Source organism: Falco naumanni, chromosome 5 (assembly GCF_017639655.2).
Source record: "Falco naumanni isolate bFalNau1 chromosome 5, bFalNau1.pat, whole genome shotgun sequence".
In the NCBI taxonomy this organism is placed as follows: domain Eukaryota; kingdom Metazoa; phylum Chordata; class Aves; order Falconiformes; family Falconidae; genus Falco; species Falco naumanni.
Genome location: NC_054058.1, coordinates 83,045,647 through 83,073,507, shown reverse-complemented (window position 1 = coordinate 83,073,507; position 27,861 = coordinate 83,045,647). Strand labels below are relative to the sequence as shown.

Genomic DNA, 27,861 nt, shown 5'->3' with positions numbered 1-27,861 from the left:
TGTGCGCGGCCTCGCCCCGGGCACGGCGCGGGGCAGGCCCGGTGCGGGGCGCGGCGGGGGTAGCTGCACCCGCGGGGCGCTGTGAGGGCCCGTGGTGCCGGTGGGGGGGCCCTGCAGGGCCACGCGTGGGGCTGCCCGCGGCGCAGGGGCTGCGCAGGCCGCGCCACCGCCCGCTGCCCCCTGCCCGGGCCGCCGCCGGGGAGCGGGGGGTGGGGGGGGAGGGGGGCCCGCAGCCTTCCAGGAACTGGGGGCGGTGAGGGGCCGTGCCGGCGCCCGCCGTGACGCCGCGGCCGGGGCCCTCCCGATTGGCGGGCAGCGGAGGGTGTAGCCGGAGGGCGCCTCGCGGTTGGCTGCCGCCCTGGGCGTGTCGTGTCTCCGGCTGGTCGTCGGCCGGAGGAGGGAGGCGGGCGGAGGGCCCAGCCTGCCCCGCCGCCCCGCTCGCCCTGAGGTAGGTGCCGCGCTGCCCGCCGCCCCGCTGCGCCGCCCGGCCTGGTGCCGTCCCCGCGGGCAGCCCTTGCCGGCCAGGCGGCCGCTCTGCCCCGGCCTGCCGCGGCCGGTGCCTCCCGCTCGCTGCGCTTCTCCCTCAGGCCCGCTGCCTGCGCCCCCCGGCCTGGCTTGCGGGGACTTTTCTTCCACGCGTCGCCCCTCCAGGCGAGGGGCTGGGGGGGGGCTGAGGGGGCAGCGACCGCCGGCTCTGGGGCGCGAAACGCGCAGGCAGCGCCGGGCGCTGTGGTTCGGCTGGGTCTCAGGCAGTACGCGGAGGCACAGGTGGGCAGTGTGAGCGTACCGGGCTCGCCTGGGACAGCAGCACGACCGGGCGGTGTGCCGCAGCCAGGTGCGTTGCTGTTACCCGGTTCTGCCTTTGCTGTGTTGCCCAGCGCAGTTTTAGCCTCGGTGAGACCGGGAGGTGTGGGGAAGAGCCCCCCAGCACGGGTGACGGAGCCGCGGTGCGCTCGGCTCCCTCGGGCGGCCGGCGTGCTGAGCGGGCCCGGGGGCTCGCTGGCTCCACGGGCTTGGAATTCTAAAGTTACTTTCACCTCTGCAACAGAGTTATCAGTATCTCTGTGGCTAAGCCTGAGCACACACAGGGAGGTAGGCGAATGAACTTCTGGCCTGTCAGAGGTCACGGGGAATGTTTGCTGACTGCCCTCCTTCCCCCCTTCCCATGCTGGAAGTGCAGGGCAGCCAGGTGCCTCCTGAAAGCAGCATTTTTGTCGTGTAGGACTCCTCTGTGAGAGGGAAATTTGCTTCACTGCAGGCCTGGGTATGAGGTGCGGTGCATTGGTGTGAACTGCTGTCATTGTTACGTTTTAGCATGCAGTAATAGTGACAATGTGTGACAAGACTGCCTGTGTTTTTGAGATATACCAACGTGCTCTCTGAGGATCCTTTTAGCATGCTGAAGTGCAGTGTTGTAACTCCAACTTCTGTATGGTAACTTCTGCTGGTGGACAAATCTAGCGATGGTAGGAAGGTCACACTTGGAGCTAACACAGAGGACTGACTGTGTGCTTCTGTTTGTGCCTTCCTCTTTCTGTTAAGGAAGCCTGGAGTTAACTAGGACCTCGTAAGGTTTTAGATGTATAGGGGTTTTACAAGACTGAGACATGAAGGCAAACAGGATTTTCCAAATAAGTCAGATACAGGGATTCTTGTAATTATCAATTAAAATATCTTTGGAAACAAAGTTCATATCTTCGAAGCCTCTATCTGTCTTTGAGTTCCACATCTATCAATCGCATAAATATCTGAAGTCCTTAGGCTCCTAGGTATTTGCTGCTGGACCTGCGCAGAGCCCTTGCCATTCACAGCAGAGCTAAGCAGTGGCGTATATGCTTCACTGGGAGTGAAGAGGAAAGAGGAAGTAAAGGGATCATCCTCTGCATTGGGGTTGTCCTAATGAAACTTTTCCAGTTTATTGGAAAAATTGGATAAAATTTTTAATAGGAAGAAAACCTGTCGCTCCTGGCCGCATATATGCTTGACTGCCAAGTGGTAGTTAAGAGTCTGGTCCTTATCTTCCATCTTCAGTGTGTGTAAGAATTAGCTATATAAAAATACTTAACATTAGTCTGATGTATTGGGCTTTCTCTTTTAATCAACTCCTTGCATTATAGCCTGTGTTCTGCTTACTTTCTGCGTGCTTGTTACTTCTTACTGTTTTTGATGCAAGCTTTGATAAGTGCTTGGTCTTTGCATGTTTATGTTGGCAAATGAATTTAATTGACGTCTTTAAGATTCCAGCAAATTTTTGTACATTGAACACATTAAAAGCCTTCCTTTACAGTAGTACCAACAATTTGTTTCTGTAATGACATCCCACCAGACTGAGATGCAACTAAGTAAGCTGAAAGTAAATTCTTGTCTCTCAAAAGTAGGCTGTAACTAGAGTATAAAGTATCTGGTTTGTGTTTTACAGCAGATGTTAAAGGAGACCAGAAGTTTTGCACAAACAAGGTTTGAATCGTACATATACATGTATTATTTTACTACTTTGTCTTTGCTGTCATCAGGCTTTACCATGCTTCGAGCCTTTAGTCACACAGATGGTAGGTGTGTGTTTCATCATGCTTCTAAGCGTTGGCATCATCGTAAGTCTGTGCTGGCAATCAGGAGAGAAGATGTTAATGCGTGGGAAAGAAGAGCACCTCTAGCACCAAAGCATGTTAAGGAATTGACACAGATGGGGTACAAGGTCTTGGTGCAGCCATCAAACCGGAGAGCCATCCATGAAAAGGTAAGGTCCCATTTTGAGTTAGATAAGCAAAACCATAGTCCAGTTATTAACCATAGTACAGGAAAAATAATATTCAAAGTGTATACATAAGAAAACATATTAATAATGTTGTCATGAAATGAGGAGCCATCGTGTCCTAGTGGAGAGAAGGAGTAGTTTGTTTAGCCTTTTAATGTAATGTTGGCACACTGCTGGGTTTTTGGAGTTGTTTTAATTGATTTCTTGCCATTTCATCTGTGTCTGAAGAAGTTCTAGGTGCTCTTGAAGTAGGAACTTGGGAATTCATTTAACATTGGTGGGTTTGTCTTCTGTTTGTACGGAGGCAACACAAAAAAATAAGCATATTTAAAAAACCAGGAGAAAGGACAAATCTGGTGAATCCCATTCCTGCTTCAATCCCGTTCCTCATGTAAAATGAGGAGAGAGGGTTTTTTTCTTTAATGCTGTGAGGTTCAGAACTAAGAGCTTTTACAGTTCTTGTAGCAGGTGTAATACTCTGCTGTAAGGTATCTGAGCCAACATAAAAATTGAAATGTAAGTAGGGGATTAGTGATCGCGTGTAGATATCACCTTTTAATGAAGGCACAGAGCTGGTTTTCACTGAAGTACATACCACACTAGGTACACAACTATGATATCGAAGCTGGAATTTTAATATGTTTTTGAGGTAAGGGAGAACAAAAATAAATTTCGATATGGAAAAAGAATCTTTTAGAAGTTGCTCTTCAGCTTGGACTTAGTTTTACACAATTTTATAAAATCACATGTCATCAGTCTTCAGATTAGTTTGTCAGACTTCTCTAAACTTATTTTGAAGTATTTCAACACATTACAGAGGACTGTTTATTGCAATACTATAAGATACTTTAAATGTAGTAAAATGTCCCTTTTGTAGTCAGTGAAGGATTTTACTAACACGTGATTTGTTTTGGTCTTGTACAATAGGGTATGAGCATGGAAATTCAATTTGATATTTGACACCCCTTTTGATAAAGAGGTTTATGAATCTATCACATGCAGTAACTTGTGTCTGCTTTGTAGGATTATCTGTTTGTGCTCTGTTTTAGTTGCTTATGTGCTGAGATCTGAATATGAAAAAAACCACAGAAAAATTTACTTTGATTTTTCTGTTTCATAGGATTATGTCAAAGCAGGTGGCATTATTCAAGAAGATATTTCCGAGGCTTCTCTGATAGTAGGTGTGAAGAGACCTCCAGAGGACAAACTAATCCCTAAAAAGAACTATGCCTTCTTCTCTCACACTATTAAAGCCCAAGAGGCAAACATGCCCCTTTTGGATGAGATTCTGAGACAGGTAAATTAAGTCGTAGTGAAGGCAATTGGCTGTTAGCATGGGGTGGAAACTGCATTTAATGCTGAAGTGTGATCAGAAGCTTGCTGCTTGGTGTGGTTACTTGCAGCATGCATATTTGTAGACAGCTAATAAGGACTGTTTTCAGTATCCTTTTCTGGAGCTGACTATTTCTTGCTCAGTGGATCTTGTGTATGCAGTGCTACTCTGTTTATGTGTGTGAGGCAGGTGAGTTGCGAGCATGCTGTGTGCTTAAGAGAGTTTCATGCTGGATGAGCATGAAGGCTTGTTGGAAAGTTATTAAGTTAGAGCATGTGTTCGTTGTTACAGAGGGAGGCAGCCAGTTCACTCAGAAATGAGCAGCCTCTTGGCAGAAGATGTGTGTGAATGGTCTGCAGCAGCTGGAGTGGCATGTTGGGGAGCTTTGTGCCAAGAGTGCGCAGGTGGTGCAGAGACTCTTTAAAACAAGAATTCAGTGCAAATTTTCCGGTTTTATTTTTATACTTAAATCTTGTTACGAATTTCTCTTATATGCCCAGCAGCCTCTATCACAAAGGATGACAAAGGCATACGAAAAGGTAGTTCCTAGGGGAGCAACGTGCCACTGACTGCATTCACTGAAAATTTTAATACTCAGTTTGCTATGTATTTTCAGGAAATTCGACTGTTTGACTATGAAAAAATGGTTGATCATAAAGGAATGCGAGTTGTGGCCTTTGGAAAGTGGGCTGGTGTAGCAGGTATAGTGCACAAAGTAAAGGCAGGCTTGCAACGAGTAACTTTTTGTAATACTTCTGGTTGTCTACGTTTCCTGAAAGTTGAGGCTCCAAATGCATTTTTAACTGCATTTTTAACTCTTGCTTTTAAGTGCTTTTTTCCATTCTGTTTTGTGCTCCCTACTTTTGATGACAATACATGTCAAATAGTCCTGTGGATTCGTGGCAAATCTATTAATTTATGTTGTCTTGAAGTCCCATCTGTCTCTTCAACTAACCTGAGGTGGACTAAATATCAGGAGATCAACTGAATAGGCTTTTGAAAGAAATGGCTGCTGTCAGTCCTGCGAGTTTGAACATGTTTGTCACTCTGTTACTCATTTACAGTGATTTTTGTGAGGCATGGTTCTCACACCTTTCTACTGAATTTCTGTTCTGTTTCTTCAGAAGACTCTTCTTATTATGTCCTTCTTTGGAATCTGGTGATGTGGATGCATCTCGTAAAAGGATATCTGAGTAATAAATAGTGCAGAAATGCATAATGTGGGCCAAGAGGAAGTTTAAGGTCGTGATCTTCTATTGAATTTCTCCTTCCCTCGTTTTATGTAGACTTTCTTTAGAAGTAAAGTATTAATATTAAAAGATGAGCAAAGTATCTAGGATGATTTAGACTTCAGTCAGTCTCTGTGGTTTCTAACTGTGCATATTCATAATTAACACTGATGGTCTGATTTTACTTTTTGTTTTTTATCAATAGGAATGATCAACATCCTACATGGATTAGGATTACGATTTTTAGCCCTGGGACATAACACTCCCTTCATGGTAAGAGTATATGTGTATGTATTTTCTTTAGCAAAATGACATTTGGGCATCTGCTAATTATCTGTATTTGAATATAGAAAACGTCTTGATGTCTGTGCCTTTGATTTCAGCACATTGGGATGGCACATAACTACAGGAATAGCAGCCAGGCTGTGCAGGCAGTACGGGATGCTGGATATGAAATTTCACTGGGATTGATGCCAAAGTCAGTTGGGCCCTTAACATTTGTATTTACAGGCACTGGTAATGTTTCTAAGGTAGGCGTTATGTCTTCAAGATAAAATGCTATATTATTTTTGATAGAAATTCTTGGCATTTGATATATATCAGGTTAAATTGGTTGATGGGTTCATTTTGTTTGGACTTCAGGTTTTCCTTTGCCACTAAGAGTTTTTAAGTACCCTAAACTAATGCCTTTAAGGTGAGATCATGCCTGACAAGGCTGACCATGCTAACTTCTTATCATGAAAGATGGCTTACATCTTACTGCTCCTCTCTCTTTTCCCACCAGCATGATTTTTGTCTCCCTCTCTCCCCTCTGTTGACTCTGGGCTCACAAAGTATGTTGAATCACCCCATTAAAGGATGGGGAAATAATTTTATTTTCTAATACTCACTGAGTTTTTATATCTGTTTTTGTAGCACTGACTTGGTTTACATGTACTAGACTTTAGAGCTATTTCTATGACATAGGGGAAAGGCTTACTCCTGGTTTTGGCAACAAAGATGAGTTAACTAGGCTCCAGATAGAAAGTGAAATCACTGACTGTGTAAACATGTGCTTTCTGGACAAAAGGATGGCATGTCTGAAAGGCTTGTGTTCTATGATCACGGCTCATTGGGAAAGTCATCTTGAAGTTCTTTGCCTTTAGAACAGCCTGGTTGGTGAGAGGTGGCTTCAGGGTTCTTCCCTAAAGAGAAACTGCTCCTCAGAGTGGCAGCAAAACCATGTGTTGTGGCTGAGCTGAGGCCTTCCAGCTCTGCCTTTAGAAATATAAACTAGGCATTGGACTGGGGCTTAGGCATACTGCAGTAATGAGGAATGGTGTAAATTCCTTGTACACAGAGCCCAGGCAACTTTGTTTTGGCTAAGTGGGGGTATGTGTGAAACAGTTTGTACATCTCTGAGTAAGTTCTCTGGCAGGACTGTCAAAGTGTGGCATTTTTATATTTGTTTTCACACACCAAATGAGCAGTGTTACACTACCTTTGTATTCTCTGCTCATTCTGAATCCTACTTCATGGTTTGCAGGGTGCTCAAGAAATGTTCAATGCTCTCCCATGTGAGTTTGTGGAACCACATGAGTTAAAGGAAGTTTCCAGATCTGGAGGTATGGTGTGACAATAAAGTTACTGAAAACGCTGGAACCCTTTTTGTCCAAGTATAACAGCTATATTTGATTTTTTTTTTTTTAACCTCAGACCTCAGAAAAGTCTATGGGACAGTGTTAAGTCGTCACCATCATCTTGTAAGGAAACGTGATGGACTATATGATCCTGTAGATTATGATAAACATCCAGAACTGTACACTTCTCGCTTTAACACTGATGTGAGCATCTCTTCTGTTCTTATTTGAAAGGTTTTCTACAGTGTTGGTATTCACTACACCTTTGCATATTCATCAGTTAAGAGAGCATTCATTTAAAACACTAGACCAGGTGCTTTCAGCTTTTTAAGTGCTTAGTTACATCAACCATCTGTAACTTTCTTTGCAGATTGCACCCTACACAACTTGTTTAATTAATGGCATATACTGGGAACAACATACTCCTCGCTTGTTAAGCCGACAGGATGCTCAGAAGCTTCTGGTGCCAGTTAGATCTGCTACTGGTTCAACAGAGGGTTGTCCTGAGTTGCCACACAAGTAAGAGACCTCAGTTCACTTGTAACCATTCTGCAGCACCATGATTAAGTTGTAGTGTTAGGCAGTTTCACCACAGTATCTACCAAAGGATTCTGTTTCTTACATTGTTCCTCTTGCATGTTGCACAATGCCCCATTGATTTTGCTTTTGTTCTTCTGCACTTTGCACTGTTTTTTTTACAGTTTGGAGTTTTTGGAAACATCACAGTACAAATGATTGACAAGTGTCAGCTGTCTTTCTGCAAAGGTAGTTCTGCCATTGGTCCTTGTGTGGAATCCAATATAAACAGCATGGCATCTGGGAAACATACCTACTGCACTCTTAAGTTTCTATGCCAGAATAAGAGTTTATTGGTTAAGTTCTTCCTACCCTGTCATTTGGCTTGTACAATTTCAATCACTGTTCCTTAATACCTCTGATTTCTGCAGCAGGTAGTGGAAAAGCTTCACAACCCTGTATAGCTTTAAGGATGGAACATGGGGTGCATGTCTCCTTTCAGTGTGGGTGAGAGCTACCCGTTCTCTAATAGCCCTGTGTAGTAGTTCTCTGGGAGATTGGCCTGGGAATGGATTTGCGGAGGATATGGCGATGTTTTCTGGTGAGGAAGCAGGCCATTGTCTCTTATCTGCCAACTCTTGACACCTTTCACCATCACGTGGCAGCATCACATGACAAATAAAGAATTTAAGTGTTAACCTTGAGTGGAGCTAGAGGTTGTGAGTTAGGCTATGAATGCTCCACCTGCACCAGCTATCTGTGAACTGAAATGAGGCAGCCATTTCTTTAGGTTTCCCTTTATGACAGTGAAGTTATTCTAGTGCAGGACAGCCTAGTGACAGCTTGGGGGAATTGGTAGATGGATAATGAATGGGAGGTGTTGACAGGACATCGAGTACAGAGAAAAAATGGTGGATCTGTGGATTCTCCTGGTCTTAGAGAAGTTACACATCAAATATGGATCCCGTTGATGCAAATGGAAATCTTACGACTCCAGTAGGGCCAGATTGCCATTATGTTTCTGGATGTCATTGTTTGTGTTGTTTTGACTTCTGAATTGGTTAAGATGAGTGAAACTACAAGTCTCATAGATCTCATGTTTCTTTTATTTCCTGTTCACTTGTGATCTTTTATACCTATGATTCTTAGTAATTTGGATAATGCTCTATTCCTTTGTCTCTTTTTTGCTTAATCACTTTAGACTTCTGGCAATATGTGACATTTCAGCAGACACTGGAGGATCTATAGAATTTATGACGGAGTGTACAACAATTGACAGTCCATTTTGTATGTATGATGCTGACCAGCATATTATTCATGACAGGTGGGAGAGCCTTTAGTTTTTATTGCTTTCCTCTCTAATTTCTACAGTGAAACATTATACTGAAAAAATGTGCTTTTAAAACACTTCTGAAAGGTGGTACGCTTTCAGGTACCAGGAGTAGTTTAGAAGAGCTGTGTTCTCTTTTTCAGTGTTGAAGGCTCTGGGATTCTGATGTGTTCCATCGACAATCTGCCAGCTCAGCTTCCTATAGAAGCAACAGAGTACTTTGGCGATATGCTTTTCCCATATATTGAAGAGATGGTAAGGTCTTATGTGTCCAACAAGAAGGTAAAAGGCTCGGACTTTGGTCTGCTTGTTTGGTGCTTTTCTGGTCTCCTGTATACATTCAAAAGGAATCTGCTGTAGAACATAACTGACTTTGTACTTCTGAAAAAAAAAAAAAGCTTTCTAAGCCTTGAGGCCATACAAACAAGAGCAACACGTGAATGAGACACTAGTGACCTGAATGTCTTGGGGATTTGTCAAGAACACTTTCTGTAGGCAGGAAACAGGCTCTGGCAGGTAGTTCGTGTTTCCTGGACCCTGCAGTAGATGTCTAAATCTGATTTTCTTGGGGCACTCGGCAGTTACTCACAATCAGACTGCTGTTTGCATTCCTGCATTTTCATAAAAGTCAAATGCCACTGATCGGGGCCAGGAGAATTTCAGATCTACAAGATATTGGTATTGTTGCATGCGTTTGAATGTTGCTTAAAATCTTGATGGTTTACTCTGAAAAAAAATACGGGAAATAAAATGACCTAATTTGAAATAACTTATTTCCGTAGCTGTTATCAGAAGGCTCAGAACCTCTTGAAAGCCAGAATTACTCATCTGTTGTTCGAGATGTAAGTTTTGCAATTTGGCACTCTGCTCGTCTTCCTCTGCTTTAAAATGTACATGTACAAAACCCCCTCAAAATTTGTTTCATGTATTTCTAGGCAGTGATTGCATCCAATGGCTCGCTGACAGCTAAGTACGAATATATCCAGAAACTGAGGGAGAGCAGGTAAATGTGTAGCTTCTTAGAGTTTATTTGGTTCAGGATTTTAAAAAACTTGTCTGTATTCTATCTCCCCTTTTGCAGTTATGTACTGTTGTGTTTTGGTGGAATACTGCTATGTTGCACTGTGTCTAAATGTCTCCTAGCTTGATGACTTCCTTCTTCATGCACATTGCCTAAATAATTAACGTGTTAGTAACTTATATTGAAGTTGAGAAAGTGGTCATTTTTCTCTTTCTTAAGTTATGAAGACTGTTTTACCAGAGGCAGAAAACAGCCACGTGCCAGTATTATTCTGTTACTCCTTGCCCTTCTAAAATGAATGTAACATACAGTCCTTTGAAAGGTATGGCTGAAAGGAAAAGGCTCTCTAGTATACCTTGAACCTAGTTTCCTCGGGTATAGCTCAAGTGCTGTGCTGTATAGCATTGTTCTGTGACTGGATGTATTCAGGAGCCTCTGTGAGACTCTCAGACTTTTCATTATGTTCCTGTAGCTACAGCTTTAGCTACCACTTCATCTGTACCCTGTCTCAGTAGTCATCCGCCAGTGGTAACATGAAAGAAGTTGAGTGGATTAAGCTGACAGAAGTATAAATAACCTGGATATCCCTTCTCTTCCCCTTGTTCCCTATTGTTAGCAAACACCTACTGTTCACCTATGAAAAGTATTAATTTGACAATATGTGGGTACCTCTGGTTGCATGTTCATGGTCAATGCCAGCTGCGCTGTATATCATATAAAAGTTGAAATTGGTCTGACCACAAGTACTGCATGCACTATGCACTAAAAGCATAGTGTGTTGACTTCTGCACGCTAAACTTCTCCAGTTTCCTTTGGGAGTTCTGGTTATGAATTTGTGCATGATGAACTATAGATGTGTTTTCCACCCAAAGTAACATGCTGTTTGCCTCTCCAAGATTTCAGCTCTCAGTGATTTTTGTCTTGTGCTGTTTGGTACACAACCTCAAGAGGCTGTCTCAGTAACAAATTTTTTTAATTCTTACACAGCACGATAATCTGGTTGGTTTTTTTTCTTTTTTCATGGTTTTGTGTGAACTACCCTGAGAAGCTGGAGACTTCATTCCCAAAGGGTTTTTTCTGGGTAGATTTTTGATATTTCTGCATACCTGTGTTGCACGTGATGTTCAGTTGTTCATTGGTGTTGCTTACTTAGCTGTCAGAACAGCAAGACCTGCTAACAATACCCTTTGCAGGCTTTGGAGATAGTGCAAATGAAAGCACTGCTTAAGTTGTGATGATTTAGCTAGAGATAGGCTCTTCTTTAGACTCTGTAGGAATTACGTGGCTTGTGTTATTACTCTAACAAAGCATTATGCTGCGTCTAGTTTAGTTTCTGAGGGCTCTGTTTAGACTATTTGCTTACCCTTTGGAAGTTTGTGAGCATTTCAGGCATAGGATAGCCAGACTGCATGAGCCGAACTGTCCTGAGCGCCACTAGAATGCAGGAGCAGTTTGATTTACTGAGGTTTTTTTCCATCTTTTCACCTTTACTTGCTTCAAACCTGCTACCAATTTCTCATCCACACTTCCATTAACAATGTGGGCCTCTAAGTATTACTGTTATTTGTTCATAGGTTAACATAACTGAATCATTTAAACTTGTATGTAGAGAAGAGGCATAATCTGAAATGTTCTTTTCTGGGACTGTGTAGATTCTGTTCCCCCTCTTGATGGGTTATTTGGTAGCTCATGTTTGTCCCTCTTCTAGAGCAGACATGCTATGTTTGATCCAAGTGTGACCTCATTCTGGAGACTGGAAAAGTTTTTAATAAATATAAGTTTGATTGTAAAATCCACCTTTCTTTCATATAGGAAGTCTCTTCATCAACACTGTTGCTCCAAGCTCCTGCATACCACTACTGCTCCCTATAAGTAAAGGATGGAGAGGAGTTCTTTCTTTTCCCTTGGCCATAAGGGTGTAGCTGTGGAAGATGCTTTATTAGAATTGATAGTAGTAGTAGTAGTAGTAGTAGTAGGGTCCTTGGGTTTGTCATATGAAAGGATATGATGGGCTTAGGAGGCTTTCTGTGAATAGATTAAATAATGATTTAACTTTTTTTTAAAAATCAAATCTGTAAAACTTGTACAAAGGTCAAAATGTGCAGTAATCTATAGCAATAATTTAGATATATTAGTGGTGATACATTGGAATGTCCTTCAGATTTAATGAACTGAAATTAATGACTTTAAAAAAAAATAATTAAGCCTGAAAGTAGAGGAAGGAAGGATGGAATATCTGGAATTGTGGAGAGTTATTCAAGCTTTACAAATACTTAGACACAGTTAGTAGGCTGGAACGTGCTTCAGGCAGATGATACAGATGTATATGGTACTGATTTAACTCTCTTCACTCAGAGTAGTCTTTCAAGGCTATTGTTTGAGGCCTTGTTTCGTACTTATGGTACTCAGGTACTTCATGCCATGCTTCAGGTCATACAGTACCACTCTTGTCATGCTGTTAGGTATTGCTCTGGCAGGCTGCAACACCATCCTTCATTATTATGGCTGTTTTTGAGCTGAAAAAATGCAACCAAAAATTGACTTATGGATGCCACGTGGAGCCCCAAAAGGTCTGAACCAAACATTATTTAGTAGACATATGGTTAGTCCTCTTCTAAGGACTATAGCTTTAAGTAAAGCGGACCTGGAGCTTGCAGCTAGAGGTCAGGATTCTTTCTTTGGCTTAATCCACACTGCAGTGTATGCCTGTATATAGGCTTAGTAGATAAAGGGGAAATTGAGGAACTTGCTTATGCGTGATAAATCTGTATCTTTGAAGGTCCTGCCTATTTATTGAAATCTGTTTTCAGGTTATGGGATAAGAAAAAGCCAAACCTCATTCTCCATTAATTAGGTTAAAAAATAGGGCAATGACCAGCATCCTTTCCTTCAACAATAAAAAGTGCTTTAAGAAATTAGTTTTTATCTGCACAATGATGATATTTTAGACAAAGAGTTTTACAATCCTGATTTTACAACTTAATGCAAATTTAAGCTAAAAGGAAAAATAATTGTAAACAACCAAAATGTGGTTTTCTACTATACTTTATGCATTTATGAAAGCAGATTTAAACAACTGTTGAACTATGTTTTTCTGGTTGGCAAAAAGAAATGCAAAATCTGATGTGAATACATTTTATATTGAAAGTCAACAGGAGAGCTGCTTAAATTTATTTCCGAGAGTAGTAGAGGCTGGGTTGAAATACTCAGTGATGGTTTTCAAATCTGAGTTCTTACCTGCAAACAGGATTTTTTAATTGGGCATTTACTTTTATTTGACTTTTATTGACTGTCATATTTGTATGATGGACTAACATGAACCTAGTACAGCTTACCTAAAATGTGCTTTCACCAGCATGGTGTTGCGTACTGTAACAGTACCTGTGATGCAAAGGGAGTGAGGCAGAGCCTGGAATCCCTTTTTCACAGCCCAGCATGAGAGTCAGCTTGGTGGTCCTCAAGTGATCAGGTTACAGTAATTTGGCCATGGGGAGAAATGAGAGTGACAACTGAGGAAGAATTTATTTGACAGCCAGTAGCAACTGGAGAAGCAGTGGAGATGTTGATGGCTTTGATGATGTTTATATTAGAGGAAAGAAACTAGAAGTTATGCAGCAGAAGTGAAGCATGATGGAAGCAGTACTGAACAGTCTTGGGTTAGATAGCCAGGAACTTGACTCTTGGTCTGAATAGAGTTCTTGGTTTGTTGTCTTAGTAAAACATACTTATTCTGTAAGCTTTAGCAGCTTACAGTTTCCTTCTTCTGTGTGGTTTTTAATTTTGCCTGTAACACCTCATAGGGAACACGCTCAGTCACTGAAGATGGGTAATAAGAAGAGGGTTTTATTGCTCGGATCCGGCTATGTTTCTGGCCCTGTACTTGAATATCTCACTAGAGATTCCAGTGTTGGCATCACAGTTGGTATGTAAGACTTTGCTTGTTTTTCATTGAAAAATTTTGTCTTATTTAAACCTGCTAGTGTGACAGAACCTTTCTCATAAGTAATAAATGGATCTGGTTCTAAGAACCGATAAAGAAAATCTTTGCTATTATGCACAGCAGAAAAGGATTCTGTATCTTTGTGATCATTTTGCGTTTATGTAATTCATTTGAAAATGACATAGCCACATTAAAAGTTTACTGTTTGCATGTGTAACCTGTAGGGAAATTAGAAGTATTTGCTTTAGGCTTGGGATTGGTTTTATAGCTAGTCAGTCACTTTTGTTGGTGCTAGGCTGTGTTTTCAGCCTCACACAACAAGAAGATGAAATTGTTCTAATAGACATCTGTATGAGTGAATGCTCTGCTGTTGTTACAACCAGTACTGTGGTGGTAAACCTTCTGACCCAAACCTACCCTACTTGTTTATTCCTAAGCCTCACACGCCTACTTGTTTATTCCTCTGTTCTGGTTTTATCTGTAGCATATTTCAGGCTGGGAATTGCAGAAACACTTTTCTGTACCCTCAGTGATGACTTTACCCTGATTCTCTGATTTCAGATTTAAAACTCAGGCTGTATTGCCTGAAAGATAACTTTGCTGGGAAGTGGTTTTCTTTAGAACTTGCTGTTGTATTTGTGTTGATCTTTGTTGTTATTGTTGTTGCTTTTATTTGTTTCTTTTCTTCATAGTGCTTTCATATGTGGCTGCTTTTGCTACCCTTTGCAGTGATAACCATAGTATTTTTAATCCCTGGGAAAAAAATTTACTAGGAAGAAGAGGGGAACTCTAAGGAAGCTGCAACCTTATTGCTAGCACTGCCTGATGCAGTGAACAGGGAAGCATTACAGCAATGTGCAGTGTCCATCTTCTCATCGGTACAGAGGCTGTATCTGATTCTGCAATACAGTAGCAGTAAGGGAAACCAGGTGAACTGGAAGATTTGTTTTGCCAAGCACTGAGCAAACATAGGTGCCTCTTATCTGGATAGCTTAAAACCACCTAGTTTCTACAGCACACCCCCAAAAAAAACCTCAGAAGGAAGGAGATACAAAGATGTTACTTTAATACTTGACAGTAGGCAGGTAGGTGAAGAAAGCATAAAATACATGTGGCAGTGCCATACTTATTTCCCTACTGTTAAGCTGCACCATTTTAAGTCCAAACAACAAAAATCTTAATTGGGAAACCTTCGTGTAACCAACTTTTTTTGGTTTGAATTTGTAGATGATTTTGCTTACCTCTTTTCTTGCAGCACAAGTTGATTAGTAGCGTATGGAGGATCATCCTCTGACAATGTTTATTTCCCATTGACTTTGGAAAGGCCATAAGGAAATAAGGCCCCAAGTCAGAGGCACAAATGCTTTTAATTCTCTGTAAGCCTGTGTCCACCTGCTGCCTTCACTGCTTGTTCCTTTCTCCCAGCTGTGTTTGCATTGCCATCCTTGTGCTGGCAGCATGGTGAGCTGGGACAAGAACCAACTGACTTTCAGTTAGGTGCAGCAAATACTTCTTGCCTTAACCTTGATCTCTCAGTTCTGCTTTCCTTATAATGGTAAGTGCTGACAGTAGGAAGGAACAAGCGGAGGCAGGCAGAGACTGGATGGATTTCTCTCTTTTAGTGATAATTATGAGCATGTGCAGGATTGGTAGGACTAAGCCATAGGTGAATATTGAAACTAGTCAGATTGAATCTAGGCTTTTTAGTCATATTTGGCCTAAGCAAAAGCTTAATGTTTTTATCTTTGTTATGTTAAAAATGGCAAATGATGTGAATTGTTTTTGTTTTAAGCTATTAAGTTGTTCTTTTAGGTATATATCTATTAGCATATATATTTATATCTATCTATATATAAAAGAAAATATATATAATCTATAAATAAGGATTCTGTTAAAATGTACTGGAACAGAGTTTTGAAAGATTCCTTTTTTAACCAGATTTACCTATAAATGTGTGGCTGTGTGGAATGAGGGATGGAGTAAGCTTTCCTGGACACATGCTTGTTTACTGAATCTGTTAAGTAGCTGTTTTGAGCCTGCATGTTCATCAAGACCATAAAACTAGTTAAGGTTTTGCTGTCTCACTTAAACCCAGCATAGCCTGAAGAAGAAAACCAAGTTTTCCTTTTTGGACTTTTTCCAATCCTGGACTTCCAGTTAGCTTCTTGCTTTTCAGTGAAGTAGTCTGTGCTTTTGCAGAAATGGCTACTGCTGTCAAAAACTGATTGAATACTTCACCTCTGCATTTATTTGGCTAGGTAAGATAAACGACCATTTTTAAAACAGGAGAGAATATGTACTGCATAGTGACTTTACTTTAGATATTTTAGTGCCTCAAGATAAATCGTTGCACTACTTGAAAATGGTTGTTTTTCAGCAGGATGATGCTAAGCCAAAACTTTGAAACACATTGAGCATACAATTTTTCCATTGCAATCTTCTCTCAAGAGTTTGTGCAATTCAGTATTTCATGAAATAAGAAACACCAGGCATGCCTTTTCTGTATTTCTGTGTGAAAAGCAAAGCTAGAACAAAACCCCTTCCTGTTTCAATGCTATTTAATTATTCTGTTTGACTTGAGGTTGTAAACCTGCAAGGAAAGGCCCTTCTTGGGGTAGGCAATTATTATTTTTTTCCCCCTTACCGTTCTAGTTATGCAGTGCTTCTCCCACAAATTGATGAGCTCATGAATGCCAATAGTATTTAATACATCTAGGACCATGGTGTGAGTTTTCTGGCATTCTGGTTTTCTCCTACACATTGTTCTGCCAAGCAGGCCACTGGATGACTCGTTTAAGTAAGGGCTGGTAGACCCAAGGGGTGATGTCCCCCCCAGATCAGAGCATGAAGATCAAGTCTATTGTGTGATTCTCTGGTTGTCCACCAAATCAATAAGGAAAAGAAATTGCTGCTTGGTTTCTTAGTGCTGCATGTGGGATGTCAGTGAGTTCCTACTTGTCACCCTAACTTTGGTTCTCTTTCTCTCCTTTTTTTAAGTTTTTCATTTGTCTGATCCTTTTGACTCCCTACCCCTAAGAATTTTCCCAATAATACTCTGGTCTCCCCCAAAAAATTAAAATACTGGTCTTTCTGAATGTGATAGTGGTATTTTGACTGGGCATAATAGAGCTGTTGTTAAATTTTTCTGCTGGTCGTCTTTATTTTATTTTTCCTAGACATTGCATGGTAGGATTGTTGTTCTAGTTCAGGTGAGCTACCTTCTCCTATATCAATAGAAGTGTTTACTACAGCTCTTGTGGCTTTCTTCTGATCTTTCTCTAAAACTTTCCTTAAGCCTGAACGTACACATTCAGGCACCTGTGTGACTGTTATTTGCATTCTTCACCCTCAAACACTTTCTTTAACTGGTCTACTTCTAGATCCAAGATAACAGTGCATTTTTAAGGATTCCAAAATAATCTGCTTTTATCCTTCTATCAGTGGTTTGTTCACTTGTTCTTTGAAAACTTTAATGTCTTTTTCAGTATGTTTTGACACTTACCGAGGAGTGGCAGGTGTTCATTTAAGACAGAAAACACTGAACCTCCAGTATGTATGTTTTTTAAAATCTAGAATATACCTTGCCACAGGTGTTTTTTTAGGGGTCAGAGTTAAAGACATAGGAGTATGCTTTTGGGGTGTATCACAACCCTGGGTAGACTATAATAAAAGTGTTGGCTTTATGCAACTAGTTAACAAGACTTTTGAGACACATTTCTGCAGGACATGCATTCATTCAGCAGACTTTTTTCCCTCTCTCTAAAAAAACCCACTTAGGTATGAATGTGTGCTTCTTTCTGTTTAGTTTATCTGTTTTCCCACCGTGTGGATGCCCAGTTACCTGGCAAATGTAGACAGTGTTGCTGTAGAAAACCGTGATGGAAGGACACATGCACATGATGCAAGGGAGCCAGTGGGTTCTGGGGTGTCCTATTGCACAAGGACAGGTTTAACAGTCCTTTATGTCATGTTTCACACCCGCTTCATCGTAGAGTGGAAAATAAGGGAGATGACTTCTAGTTTTGCGTAAATAATTTCTGTTGACCTAGTCTGCTGATAGCAAAACTGCAGTTAAAACTTTCAAGTACACCCACAAAGTTGCTAATTGGATCCATTGAAGTGTTTCTCTTTAGGAATGAGGAAGTGTGTGTAAAGCATAATTATACATGGGAGTGCTTTGGACTTACCTTCATCTTTAGGTAACAGTTGATGTGTTTTGCTTTTAAAACAGCATCTGTCATGAAGGAACAACTTGAACAATTGACAAAAAAATACAGCAACGTTACTTCAGTTCATATGGATGTCATTAAGGATGAGGAAAAGCTCTCCTCTTTGGTGAAGAAACATGAGCTTGTCATCAGGTCAGAATTCTGTGTAAAACATGATAGGCTCAACCCTAAGTTGTGCTGCTTCTTTCTCCTAGTTCACTGACTTAAATCAATATGGTAACTTTTTTTTTTTTTTGAATGCCCGAGAACTGAGGTTATATTTGTGTATGTAAATGGTTGTAACTGGCCACTGATTTCTCACATAGCAGGGCACTGGGACTTTAAAGGGGCTTTGCCTGCAGCACCTCTTTAGAAGTGTTTGCCAATCACATGGACAGCCTTCTTAGCGTGAGGGGTCAGTTGTGTCCACCAGTGTGTGTGTTCCTGGGATCAAATGTGCAGGTTTGCAAGAGCAGGCAAAATTCTGGCATCTTGGGCATTTCTCCTGAATATCCCATTAAGAAAAATCTTGTTCCTGATATTGAAACAGGAGGAAATGACTTCATAGTCTTTGCCATTTTGTCCCTTTTGCTATGGATGTTGTGAGTATTGTTTCCTTTCCACATAGAGCATGCTTTTCACAAAGTACTTCAGTAAGACTGTTGTCATGCAAGCTTTCTCAAGGATGGTTTTACAGTTTTGCATCTTCTAAACTTCCAGCATGCCTGTTTAGAAGGTGGCCTTGAAAAGAGGTCAGTAGTTTGTTTTTTACAAAGAAAAGTGTGACAAAAGATGCTGTCTAAAGAATGACTCCCCTATTGTCCTGCACCCTTTAGAGTGCATACAATGCCCTTCGATAGGGTAGCATTTCAGTTATGTAGGTATGAAACTGCTCAGGGCAAGGCAGGTGTGACCATTGCATTTCCTTGAGCTGTTTTGTAGACATAAAAAAATATTTCTCGTTTTCCAGTAACAACATAAGTAACTGGTTGGGTTTTGATGTTGCATAATTCTCCTTCATTTGTAGTTTGCTGCCTTATTCAGCACATCCTTTGGTTGCTAAGAAATGTATTGACAGCAAAGTGAACTTGGTAACAGCCAGCTACTTAACACCAGCTATGAAGGAACTCCAGGAGAGGTAGGTATAAGAGTAGTATCTCCCTGGTGTTGCTTTCTTCCTCAGTGCATTATCTGAATATTTTGCAGTCTGTTACACCTGCAATGCTTATTGTGAATCACTGTTTTCTGCATTCTTTCTCCTCCTCTTACTATGGAGGATCAAGTACCTTTCCCCAAAGTTGCATGTGGAGGCTGTGGCACAGCGGAGAAATGAGTGCATGCCCCAACCTGGTCAGACTACTGCTCTGAACACTGGAACATGCTCTTTTGCATGCACCATCTTATTCCATGATAGTGTGCCTTCCCCACCCTCCTCCGACCTGTTAGGATGTTTAAGCTGGGCTCATACTCAAGCTGAGCAGCTGCGCTCTCCTGTTCTACCAGTGACAGCAAGCTTGTTTGTCATCCTTTGCATCCTGCCAAAAACTCATTCTTGGCTTATTGTATCTACAGTAATATCCTCCTTCATGCCGCCTTCTTTTGGACAGGCCCACTGTATTAGTCTCAAATTGGTGACAGTTCTAACTATTCTAATGTTTCTGTTGTCCTACTTATTATATGAGTGGAAGTTGTTTTGAGCGTGGAGTTTCATCTAGACACTCCTCTCAGTCATGCTACCAGAAACACTGAATTGAATTCAAGTGAATGAAATGAGAATTGTGCATGCTGTGCCTGTACCAGAGGTAAAACAGAGAAAGCTGGACAGGTAGAGAACCAGTGTTGCAGACAATGAGGGAGATTTAGAGGCCTCTCCCCCTTCTTTCTGCGATGCCAAGAGGTCATATCACACACTTAAAAAAGCCAAAAAAACCCAAACAAACAAAAAGACACTTCTCATTTGTCAAAACACAAAGTGATTTTCAAAATAAAATAAATTACCTCAGTTTGGGGTGATAAGTGAGCTGCTCTGGGAGCGTAGGCAACTGTTAATAAAAGAAAACCCAAATGCTTGTGGCTTGGGAAAGGAGGCCTTTCAGTCTCTCTGCCCTGCAGGTGCTGTTTAGGGCAATTATGACGAGGTCTGTGCTGTCCTCTGCGTTACCACCTTCCTGCGTTATTGCACTGTCCAGGAGAATGTGGGATATGGAGTTGGTGGTAGGAATTTCTTTTTCCAGCAGCCCCTAGATGTTGCAGCAAAGTAAGAGAAACCAAGGCTAGAATGACTGTTAGCCAGTTGTCGCTTTTCAGGTTTTAACATCTGCTTTTGGGTTTTTTCCACAAGCTGCAGGCAGAGCCCAGAATTTACTGTGTTGGGGAAAGTTCACTGAGCCTCAGTTGGACAGATTTCCTGAATAAAAGGACAGTAATAGTGAATATTCTGACAGCTCTGCATTTCTGTTACTTTTAGCGTAGAAGCTGCTGGTATTACAGTTATCAGCGAAATGGGTTTGGATCCTGGTCTTGACCATATGTTGGCAATGGAATGTATTGACAAGGCAAAAGAAGTTGGTGCTACGGTAAGGTCGGCAGGTAGTGCATAGTTCTGCCAAGGTTTTATTAGTGAAGTTGTTCCTTTAACACCACCCAATTTTTGGGCACATCACTGATGTGTAATGGACTCTGGACACTTTACTTTTCCTGATGCTTGGAATTTGGTGCCAACTAATCTGACTGGTGAGGCTGTCAACTGCCTTGCCTCAGTGTGTGTTTTGATTTCCTCTCCTTTATGGACAGTGCCTGCAGTGACAGCTTGACGCTGTTTCTCAGTGAAATTCTTTTTATTTTCCCTGTCCACTGTAGATCTTCTGATTTGGCCCATTTGGGGGATAACGTCAACAGAAAAGACTTTATGAACTAATGGGGATTCTTCAGGGTAGCTCTGTACTGTTTGCATCCTGGTCTGTCCTCTCTTCATTGTTTCTTTCCTGTGGATAAATCTGACAGGTTGTATCTTACACTTCTTTCTGCGGTGGCCTGCCAGCTCCAGAGCACTCTGACAATCCTCTGAGATACAAGTTCAGCTGGAGCCCACAAGGAGTGTTACTGAATACAGTTCAGTCTGCTACGTATTTAAAAAATGGAGAGGTGAAGTAATCCTAACATTTCCATTTAAAGCTAGACAAAGAAGGTGGGATTGGGCTAAGGAGGGAACTGGGATTTGTAAGGTGCTGGGTTTACTTTCAAGCCAGTGAGACTCAGTTGCCGAAGCCAGTTGCATACATCACTTAATCATATGTTTGGTATGTGACAGTGCCTGGCTGCTGCCAGCTTAATTCTGAATTACTATATGGAAACTGAAGGAGCACGTTCTAATGACAGTGGATTGAGGTTGGTGTTCGGGGTCCAGCTTCTATCCCTGTTGTGTGTTGCTTTTGTCACTTGATTGCCCTGTCTTTGGCTCTGTGAAACAAAGATGAGAGTGCATCCTTCTGCATGCTTTTCTGTCTAGTCATGGTTGTAAACCAAATAGCTTCATTCTGTACTTGCACAGAGTATAGCAGAACTCTTGATTTCTTTTTCTTTTGGTACGATCTGTAAAACAATAGCTCACTGAATGGGTTTTGTGACAGTGTACAGTGCTTTTTAATGTGTTTTATATAAGCTCTATTTTGCTGTTTGTGCAGGAGTCATTAGATTAGACTTAACTTAGCAAAAGTCACTGCATCTGTTTTATGGGAAGATCATAACAGATTTGTGCAAAGCTCTTGCAAGCCATCATCACATTTCTGCTTTCCAGTCCTATTTGTTTGATCACTCTAACTTGCTCAGAGTAGTTACTGAGCAGGGGCTCTTCAAATGTCAAGGAGACTGCCTTGTATAACCACGGTAAAGTTTAGCTAATTATCTAAACTTTTTGATCTGCAAAACTGAGAAGTCTTTTGAGATGTTTTATCGTGACATTTTGGTGCTCTAATGTTCTTATTGCAGTAAGAAAAGAGAAATTCAGGGATTGTACACTGCATCGCTATTTTAAAAGCAACAACACATAGTTACAAGTTTCAGATGAAGGATCTCTTGGAGGATGTGAAAACGTTTCTTATTTAATTCTGACCTGGTTCACCCACTGCTAGGAAAAATAAGGTCATGCATATGAATGATTCATTATGAGAGCACTATGTGAACTTGTCAGTAAATTGTGCAGTTTTTCCTCCTTGCCACAGTCTTTGACTGTTGTGCAGGATTCTTCCACAGTAGTGTCATGTCTTACCTAACAAACACTTTCAACATTGCTGCAGACTTCATTGCTGTAGTCTTTATTATAGAGGGAAACCTTGCCCCTTTGTTCAGAAGTCATAAGATGAGTTTGTATTGATGCTGCATAGTAGATCTATGCATCAGCTGCTTGAAGGAAGCAGGGTTCAAGGCTTTGATTGGGAGTGGTAATAGAAATAGTCAACCTTATTTTGTTTTCCTTCAATGGTTCGTTCTCTCTGTGCTTTGTTGCTGCAAGATACACATGGGCAGCAGTTTTATTGATACCACCTAATCTGTTTTAATCTTAAGAAAAGAAAAAACAACCCCATTCTTCTCTTTGCATTTGCCTTTACCTCCCCCATAAAAAAATCGACCAAAAAGCAGGGAGCCTATGGGCAGAATCTCCCTTCACACTGGTGTAGTTTGAGGAGATGCTCCAAAATTACAGTAATGTAAGTGAAATGGGAACCTGCCACCTTTATATAGGTGCAGCAGGAATTATCAATGTGTGTGAGAAGAATGTGGCTTGGTTTAGCCCTTTGATTAGTAATGGCTGACTTAGTGCATGCTCCTCCATGCTTTTTAAATATATCAAAAAAGGATATGTTAAATGGCTTGTGCAACTGTTTTATTTAGATTGAGTCTTTGTTTGTATCAGAAAAACTAAGTGTATTGTTCCTATTTTGAGCATACTTCATCTTTTCTGTTGTAAAATAAGTAACACTGCATTGAAGTAATATTGCTGTTCTTTCACAAAATTTAGATTATCAATATTCCAGCTGGAGGAGCGTTACTTGATTCTGTTACTCCGATGGATTTTTTCCCAGGATTAAACCTTGAAGGTTTTCCTAACAGAGATAGTACCAAATATGCTGAGCCATATGGTATTCAGACAGCTCATACTTTGTTGAGAGGCACCTTAAGATACAAAGTAAGTTGTTGTTGTTATTAGTTATTGTTTTCCTCAAGAGATTAATGTTGCCATTTCAAGAAAACTGTGTATTTAAAAGTCAGCTTTTTATAGCTCTGTATTTGCTACTTACGAGATCTCCACTATCCCAATTGAGTCATAACTGAAAGCAATACTCTTAATTTTTTTTTTTAATGTAGCTTTACTTGGTTTGATTAAACAGGTGTTTGTTGCAAACCAGAAAAAGTGTTTTACTTGGTTTAGGGAACTGGTCAGTTGGCTTGCATAGTCTGTATCTGTTTCTTTTGTGCTCTTTTTGGTGTCAGAGCAATAGAAGATTAAAAAAAAATTACATCTGACAGATTTGTGTGATGTGTGTTGCCATTATATATTTTAAAAAATTGATCTATTCTTTTACGGTTGATAAAAATCTGAACTTAGAGTTTGTTGCTTATATTTCTATGAAAAACATAATGTAAAAATCTTACAGAAAAGTATGGTTTCCCATCAAACTGAGAAAGTTTTTCATTAAGTAACTAGAAATCTTGAATTTAAGTGGTTTTTAATGTTTTCATTAGTCAACTAAAATATGTTTTCCTTCTAACTGATAGACTCTTTTCCTTTCATTTATTAAGTGTACAAAGCAGAATTGAAACATAGTATTTTTCTGCCAGATTTCTTTTAAAAATTATTTTGTTAGTCAATAAACATTAAGAAGGAATAAACCTAAAACCATATTGAAGGTTTGAAAAAGCTTGTATGGACCTCATGATACGTCTATTGAATTAAGGTTCATGTCAAGGTTTAAGTTATTGTTGTTTTGTACAGAGCTTGAGGAATGTGTATGCCCTTCTTAATTCTTCTGTTGCAGTAAGACAGGATTTTTTCTTTATTTCTGAGAGGGAGACTTGCTTAACAAAAGAAGATGGAAGGCCAATGTGGGGGAATAAAGGGTTACAAATTGCAGTAGTTCTCTTTTTGTCAGTCTAGATACGATCTCTTGTTCAGAAGCTAAATATATGTTGAAGGCATTTGTCTCACCATGAAGTCTTAATATGACAGTGTCTACTATTCCATTTGGTGCCTGGTAAAATTTTCTTCTTTTGTATAAGTGTTAGCACAAGGAAAACCAAAAATGTCAGGGTGACATGAAGAGTTGTTATCAGCGTGTTGCAAGAATGATGTTTCTGTCGTTAGTGTTGTTTTCTTCACCCCCAAAGGCCCATCGCTTTGGGTTGGGGTGATTTTTGGTAGGGTTGTGTGGAAGAGCCATACCTGTGTGGTACCTACATGCCAGAGTGTAATGCTGAGCGGGGCAGAAGTTAATGTTGGCCTTTTGCACGTACTGCTGTGGTGCAGTGCAGAAACAATCCATTCGGTGTGCAGGCTAACATCTCCTCAGAGTGCCTTCTGTACAGGCACTCATTTCTAAAGTAAGTTCAGGTCGCTAATGGAGTCAGTTTAAAAAGAGGTGTCATAGAAGGATCTCACTGCAAGGCCATCTGAGCTGATAACAGCGCTGGTGGAGGTGGCTTCTAATTATAATTCGCCTTCTTTCAGGGTCCTTTATTTCCACCATTCTGCTTTTTTACAGTGCTTATAGTCACTTGTGTGTTTTCAGGTATCCAGCAGCTGTGTGGGAGCGTTAAGGGGATACAAACAAAAATAAGCAGAAACCAGCTGAGACTTCTTCTATTGTGCAGCCTATTGCAGCCTTTGTTCCTTTGAATTGCTGTTCCACTGCTGTCCTGGTTGTCTCTCTGGTATTCCTGAAGGAAAGCTACAAACACACTGAATTCTTATCTTTAAAATCAGTTTATCTGATGTCCGTACAATCACACTGGTGTAAAACTGGGGTGAGCTGAGCTCAGTGTGGGGCTCTCTGTACTCACTAGTTTATTTATGGGCCAGCTGGCTGATATAACCCCATCTGTAATGACGTGCTGGAGTTGGAGCTAGTGCTGGCCAGCTTAGCCCTTTGATCTCATGAACCAATGCTACTTGCCATGGAAGTATTGATGGCAGAATAAGTAATTAAAGAGCGTATTGAAAAAGTAGAGGGAGGGGTGGAGGGGGGCTGGGGAAGGTGCTGCTTTGTAGCAGTAACCCCACTGGTGTCATGTTACTGTGGCTGCGTTCCCATGAAAATGATGCTCAACACTACCATGGCTGTGTCTACCACCTATATTCAAACCAAAGAGAAACACCTCGGTTTCAAGTGATTGTTATTTTTAACTGTTATTCTTTTATTTCAGGGATACTCCAAAACTATGGGAGGCTTTGTAAAACTAGGATTAATTAACCCTGACCCTTGTCCTTTGCTAAGCTCAACCTCACCACCTCTAACCTGGGTGAGTTACTCTGATTACTGTGCCGCCTTTCCTGTTTTATTAGTGTTTGTCTTATTGCTAGGCTCGGGTGTGCTTAGCAATGGGAATCTTGTATTGCATCCTGGTCATCTTTGCTTTTTGTTCCTGGAAATTAGAAAGCTTTTCTTCAGCAGGAATGTAGTACAGTGCTGGAACAGGTTTCCCAGAGAGAAGTGAGAGTCTTCACAAAGTGAAGGGTATAACTTCAGTATGTATGACTCCGACTTACGTATGAAGCATACACAAAGTGTATGACATCAAAAGTATTATGGAAGAACTGGTCAGATTAATTTCTACTGATAAGTGCTTAAGCTTAAAAATACCAGATATACCTCTGACTTCATAAAGTTCTTCAAAATGTCTCTGACTGAAATACAGCACATACTTCCCAAACTTGAGGAGTTTTGGGGCTGCTGTATGGGAATTTTTTTTTTTTTTTTAGAATACTTTTGTCCACTTTCAATTTTACGGTTGGTATCTTCAAGTTTTCTATGCAAAGATGGATAGAATTTCCAGTCCTTCGAGCCTCAGTGAAGAGGTATAGTGTCATGTGATCTGCAAAAATAACTGTAAACAAATTAGTCTCGCTGCAAACCTTGTCTCAGCAATGTTGGTTATGTCTTAGTACTTTCCCTTTATCTACTCTGCCTGGGAAGCAGAGGAGAGAGACTATACTGAGCTTCTAAACAGACTTTGCAGTTCTTGCTTGCTTCATATCTTTTTCATAGCTCCATTTATTTATTATCTGTCTTGCTGTGAATGAAGAAAGCAATAATTAGCATCTCTATAGCACGAAATGGCCTTCAGGTATGCTCAAAAAAGAAAAAAAAATATGAAAAAGCTTTTTGGTAATATTCCTGGGATTGCCAGAGCCTTGTTCATCTCATAGATCTGTTTCCTTCCTTTTGAAAGGAACGTTCTCCATCTCTAGACCAGCTGAAAGTTCCTGGCTCTGTGGCTGTCTCCAGGTGGCTTCTCTTTCACCCTAACATCCTCCCAGTGTTCCTTGTGTATATAGATTTCTATGTTCTTTCTTCATTGTCAGAGGAAGCAATAAGACTAGAAAGTATGGGGAAGCGGCTGAGTAGTAAGGTACAAACTGTTTTAGGAAAAATGACTCCTATTCTCACTCGTTGCAATTAAAAATGTCAAAATATCTCATCTTCCCTGTACACATGATCTGTCTTCTTGAAGTCCTGGATATTAACTGAGCTTAGTGGAGCAGTGGGTTCTCTAAACTGTCTGAAAAGGAGCGGGGACAGATGTCAGGCTTTCAGGAACTTTTTTCTTTTCTTTTAATACAGAAAGAGCTCATGTGCAAACTAATTGGAATTAAGCCATCTGCTGAGTACCATGTTCTTAAGGAAGCTGTATTTAGCAAACTGGAAAAGGACAAACGTCAGCTGGAGGCAGTGGAATGGTAAAACGTTCCAGTGATTTTTTTTTTAAAGGGTTTGTTTGTTTGTTTTTAAAGAAAAAGGTTTGCAATTCTAGCCATTTTGGTCCATGTTGAGATTGTTAAACTGATAATGCTGAATGAGCTGGAAATTACAAAACTGCGGTTATGCTGTTGATAGACAGTGATATAAGTCTGTCTCATTTCTTCTGTCAGGCTAGGTTTATTGGGAGATGAACCAGTTCCAGCAGCAGATTCTATTGTGGGGGCTCTTGCAAAGCACATGGAGAAGAAGCTGCCCTTTGGTATGTGAGAAACTCTTCCTTTTCATGGCTTTCAGTGCAGCAAGTCCATGTCTCTTACCAGCCTTAATTGGATAGTGTGTTCGCTTTCATTAACAAACCTTCATGTTAGGTTTTTTAATGTCATGTGATGTTCTCTGCTCCCCCAGTTTTTTATTTCCCTGTTACATTTTTATTTTCATCTTAACATTCTGTCCTCCTTTATAGTCCCTATTTTAAATCAATTCCCTGATATACATGCTCTATGTGCATAGTACCTTGCTCATCAGGACCCTTATCTTGATATGACTGAAATAAACGTAACGAATAGTTTCTGTGGTTTTCTCTTAGGCGCTGGAGAGAGAGACATGATTGTTATGAGAAATGAAATAGGTCTCAGACATCCTTCTGGTCATTTGGAAGACAAATTTATCGATCTGGTTGTCTATGGTGACAACAAAGGATACTCCGCGATGGCTAAAACAGTAGGGTATCCCACAGCTATTGCTGCTAAGATGGTTCTAGATGGTAAGTGGTTGTTCAGACTTCAGTAACAGTATTTCAACCTTCTCTATCTTCCTGCCTGTAGAAAGATGTATAGTATTTCTGAAATGTACTTTTTTTTTTTTTTTTTGGAAAGGTATCAAACTTTTCCTGTCTTCTTTACAGGAATTTTTAATCTGCATGTTTGGCTGTTTCA

The 27,861-nt window shown here is 40.8% G+C and overlaps 1 protein-coding gene across 3 annotated transcripts in view; it reads left to right on the top strand.

Annotated features, from left to right (window-relative positions):
• The first annotated feature begins 344 nt into the window (after positions 1–344).
• The window catches only part of AASS (aminoadipate-semialdehyde synthase), a 31,491-nt gene continuing 3,974 nt past the window's right edge, over positions 345–27,861 (top strand). Inside the window, exons 1-23 of one of the 3 annotated variants that reach the window (XM_040596893.1) lie at positions 345–448; positions 2,514–2,737; positions 3,876–4,052; positions 4,705–4,789; positions 5,523–5,590; positions 5,701–5,847; positions 6,843–6,921; positions 7,013–7,140; positions 7,307–7,455; positions 8,654–8,776; positions 8,926–9,037; positions 9,565–9,624; positions 9,718–9,785; positions 13,604–13,725; positions 17,975–18,104; positions 18,979–19,089; positions 20,419–20,527; positions 20,955–21,095; positions 22,969–23,136; positions 25,371–25,466; positions 26,789–26,904; positions 27,097–27,185; positions 27,513–27,689. In XM_040596893.1, the coding sequence (XP_040452827.1) occupies positions 2,522–2,737; positions 3,876–4,052; positions 4,705–4,789; positions 5,523–5,590; positions 5,701–5,847; positions 6,843–6,921; positions 7,013–7,140; positions 7,307–7,455; positions 8,654–8,776; positions 8,926–9,037; positions 9,565–9,624; positions 9,718–9,785; positions 13,604–13,725; positions 17,975–18,104; positions 18,979–19,089; positions 20,419–20,527; positions 20,955–21,095; positions 22,969–23,136; positions 25,371–25,466; positions 26,789–26,904; positions 27,097–27,185; positions 27,513–27,689 (2,671 nt within the window). In that variant the 5' untranslated portion in view covers positions 345–448; positions 2,514–2,521. Of the gene's footprint in view, positions 449–682; positions 836–2,513; positions 2,738–3,875; positions 4,053–4,704; positions 4,790–5,522; positions 5,591–5,700; positions 5,848–6,842; positions 6,922–7,012; positions 7,141–7,306; positions 7,456–8,653; positions 8,777–8,925; positions 9,038–9,564; positions 9,625–9,717; positions 9,786–13,603; positions 13,726–17,974; positions 18,105–18,978; positions 19,090–20,418; positions 20,528–20,954; positions 21,096–22,968; positions 23,137–25,370; positions 25,467–26,788; positions 26,905–27,096; positions 27,186–27,512; positions 27,690–27,861 lie in introns of those variants that run through there. The other 2 variants (XM_040596894.1, XM_040596895.1) reach the window with 2 other exon arrangements.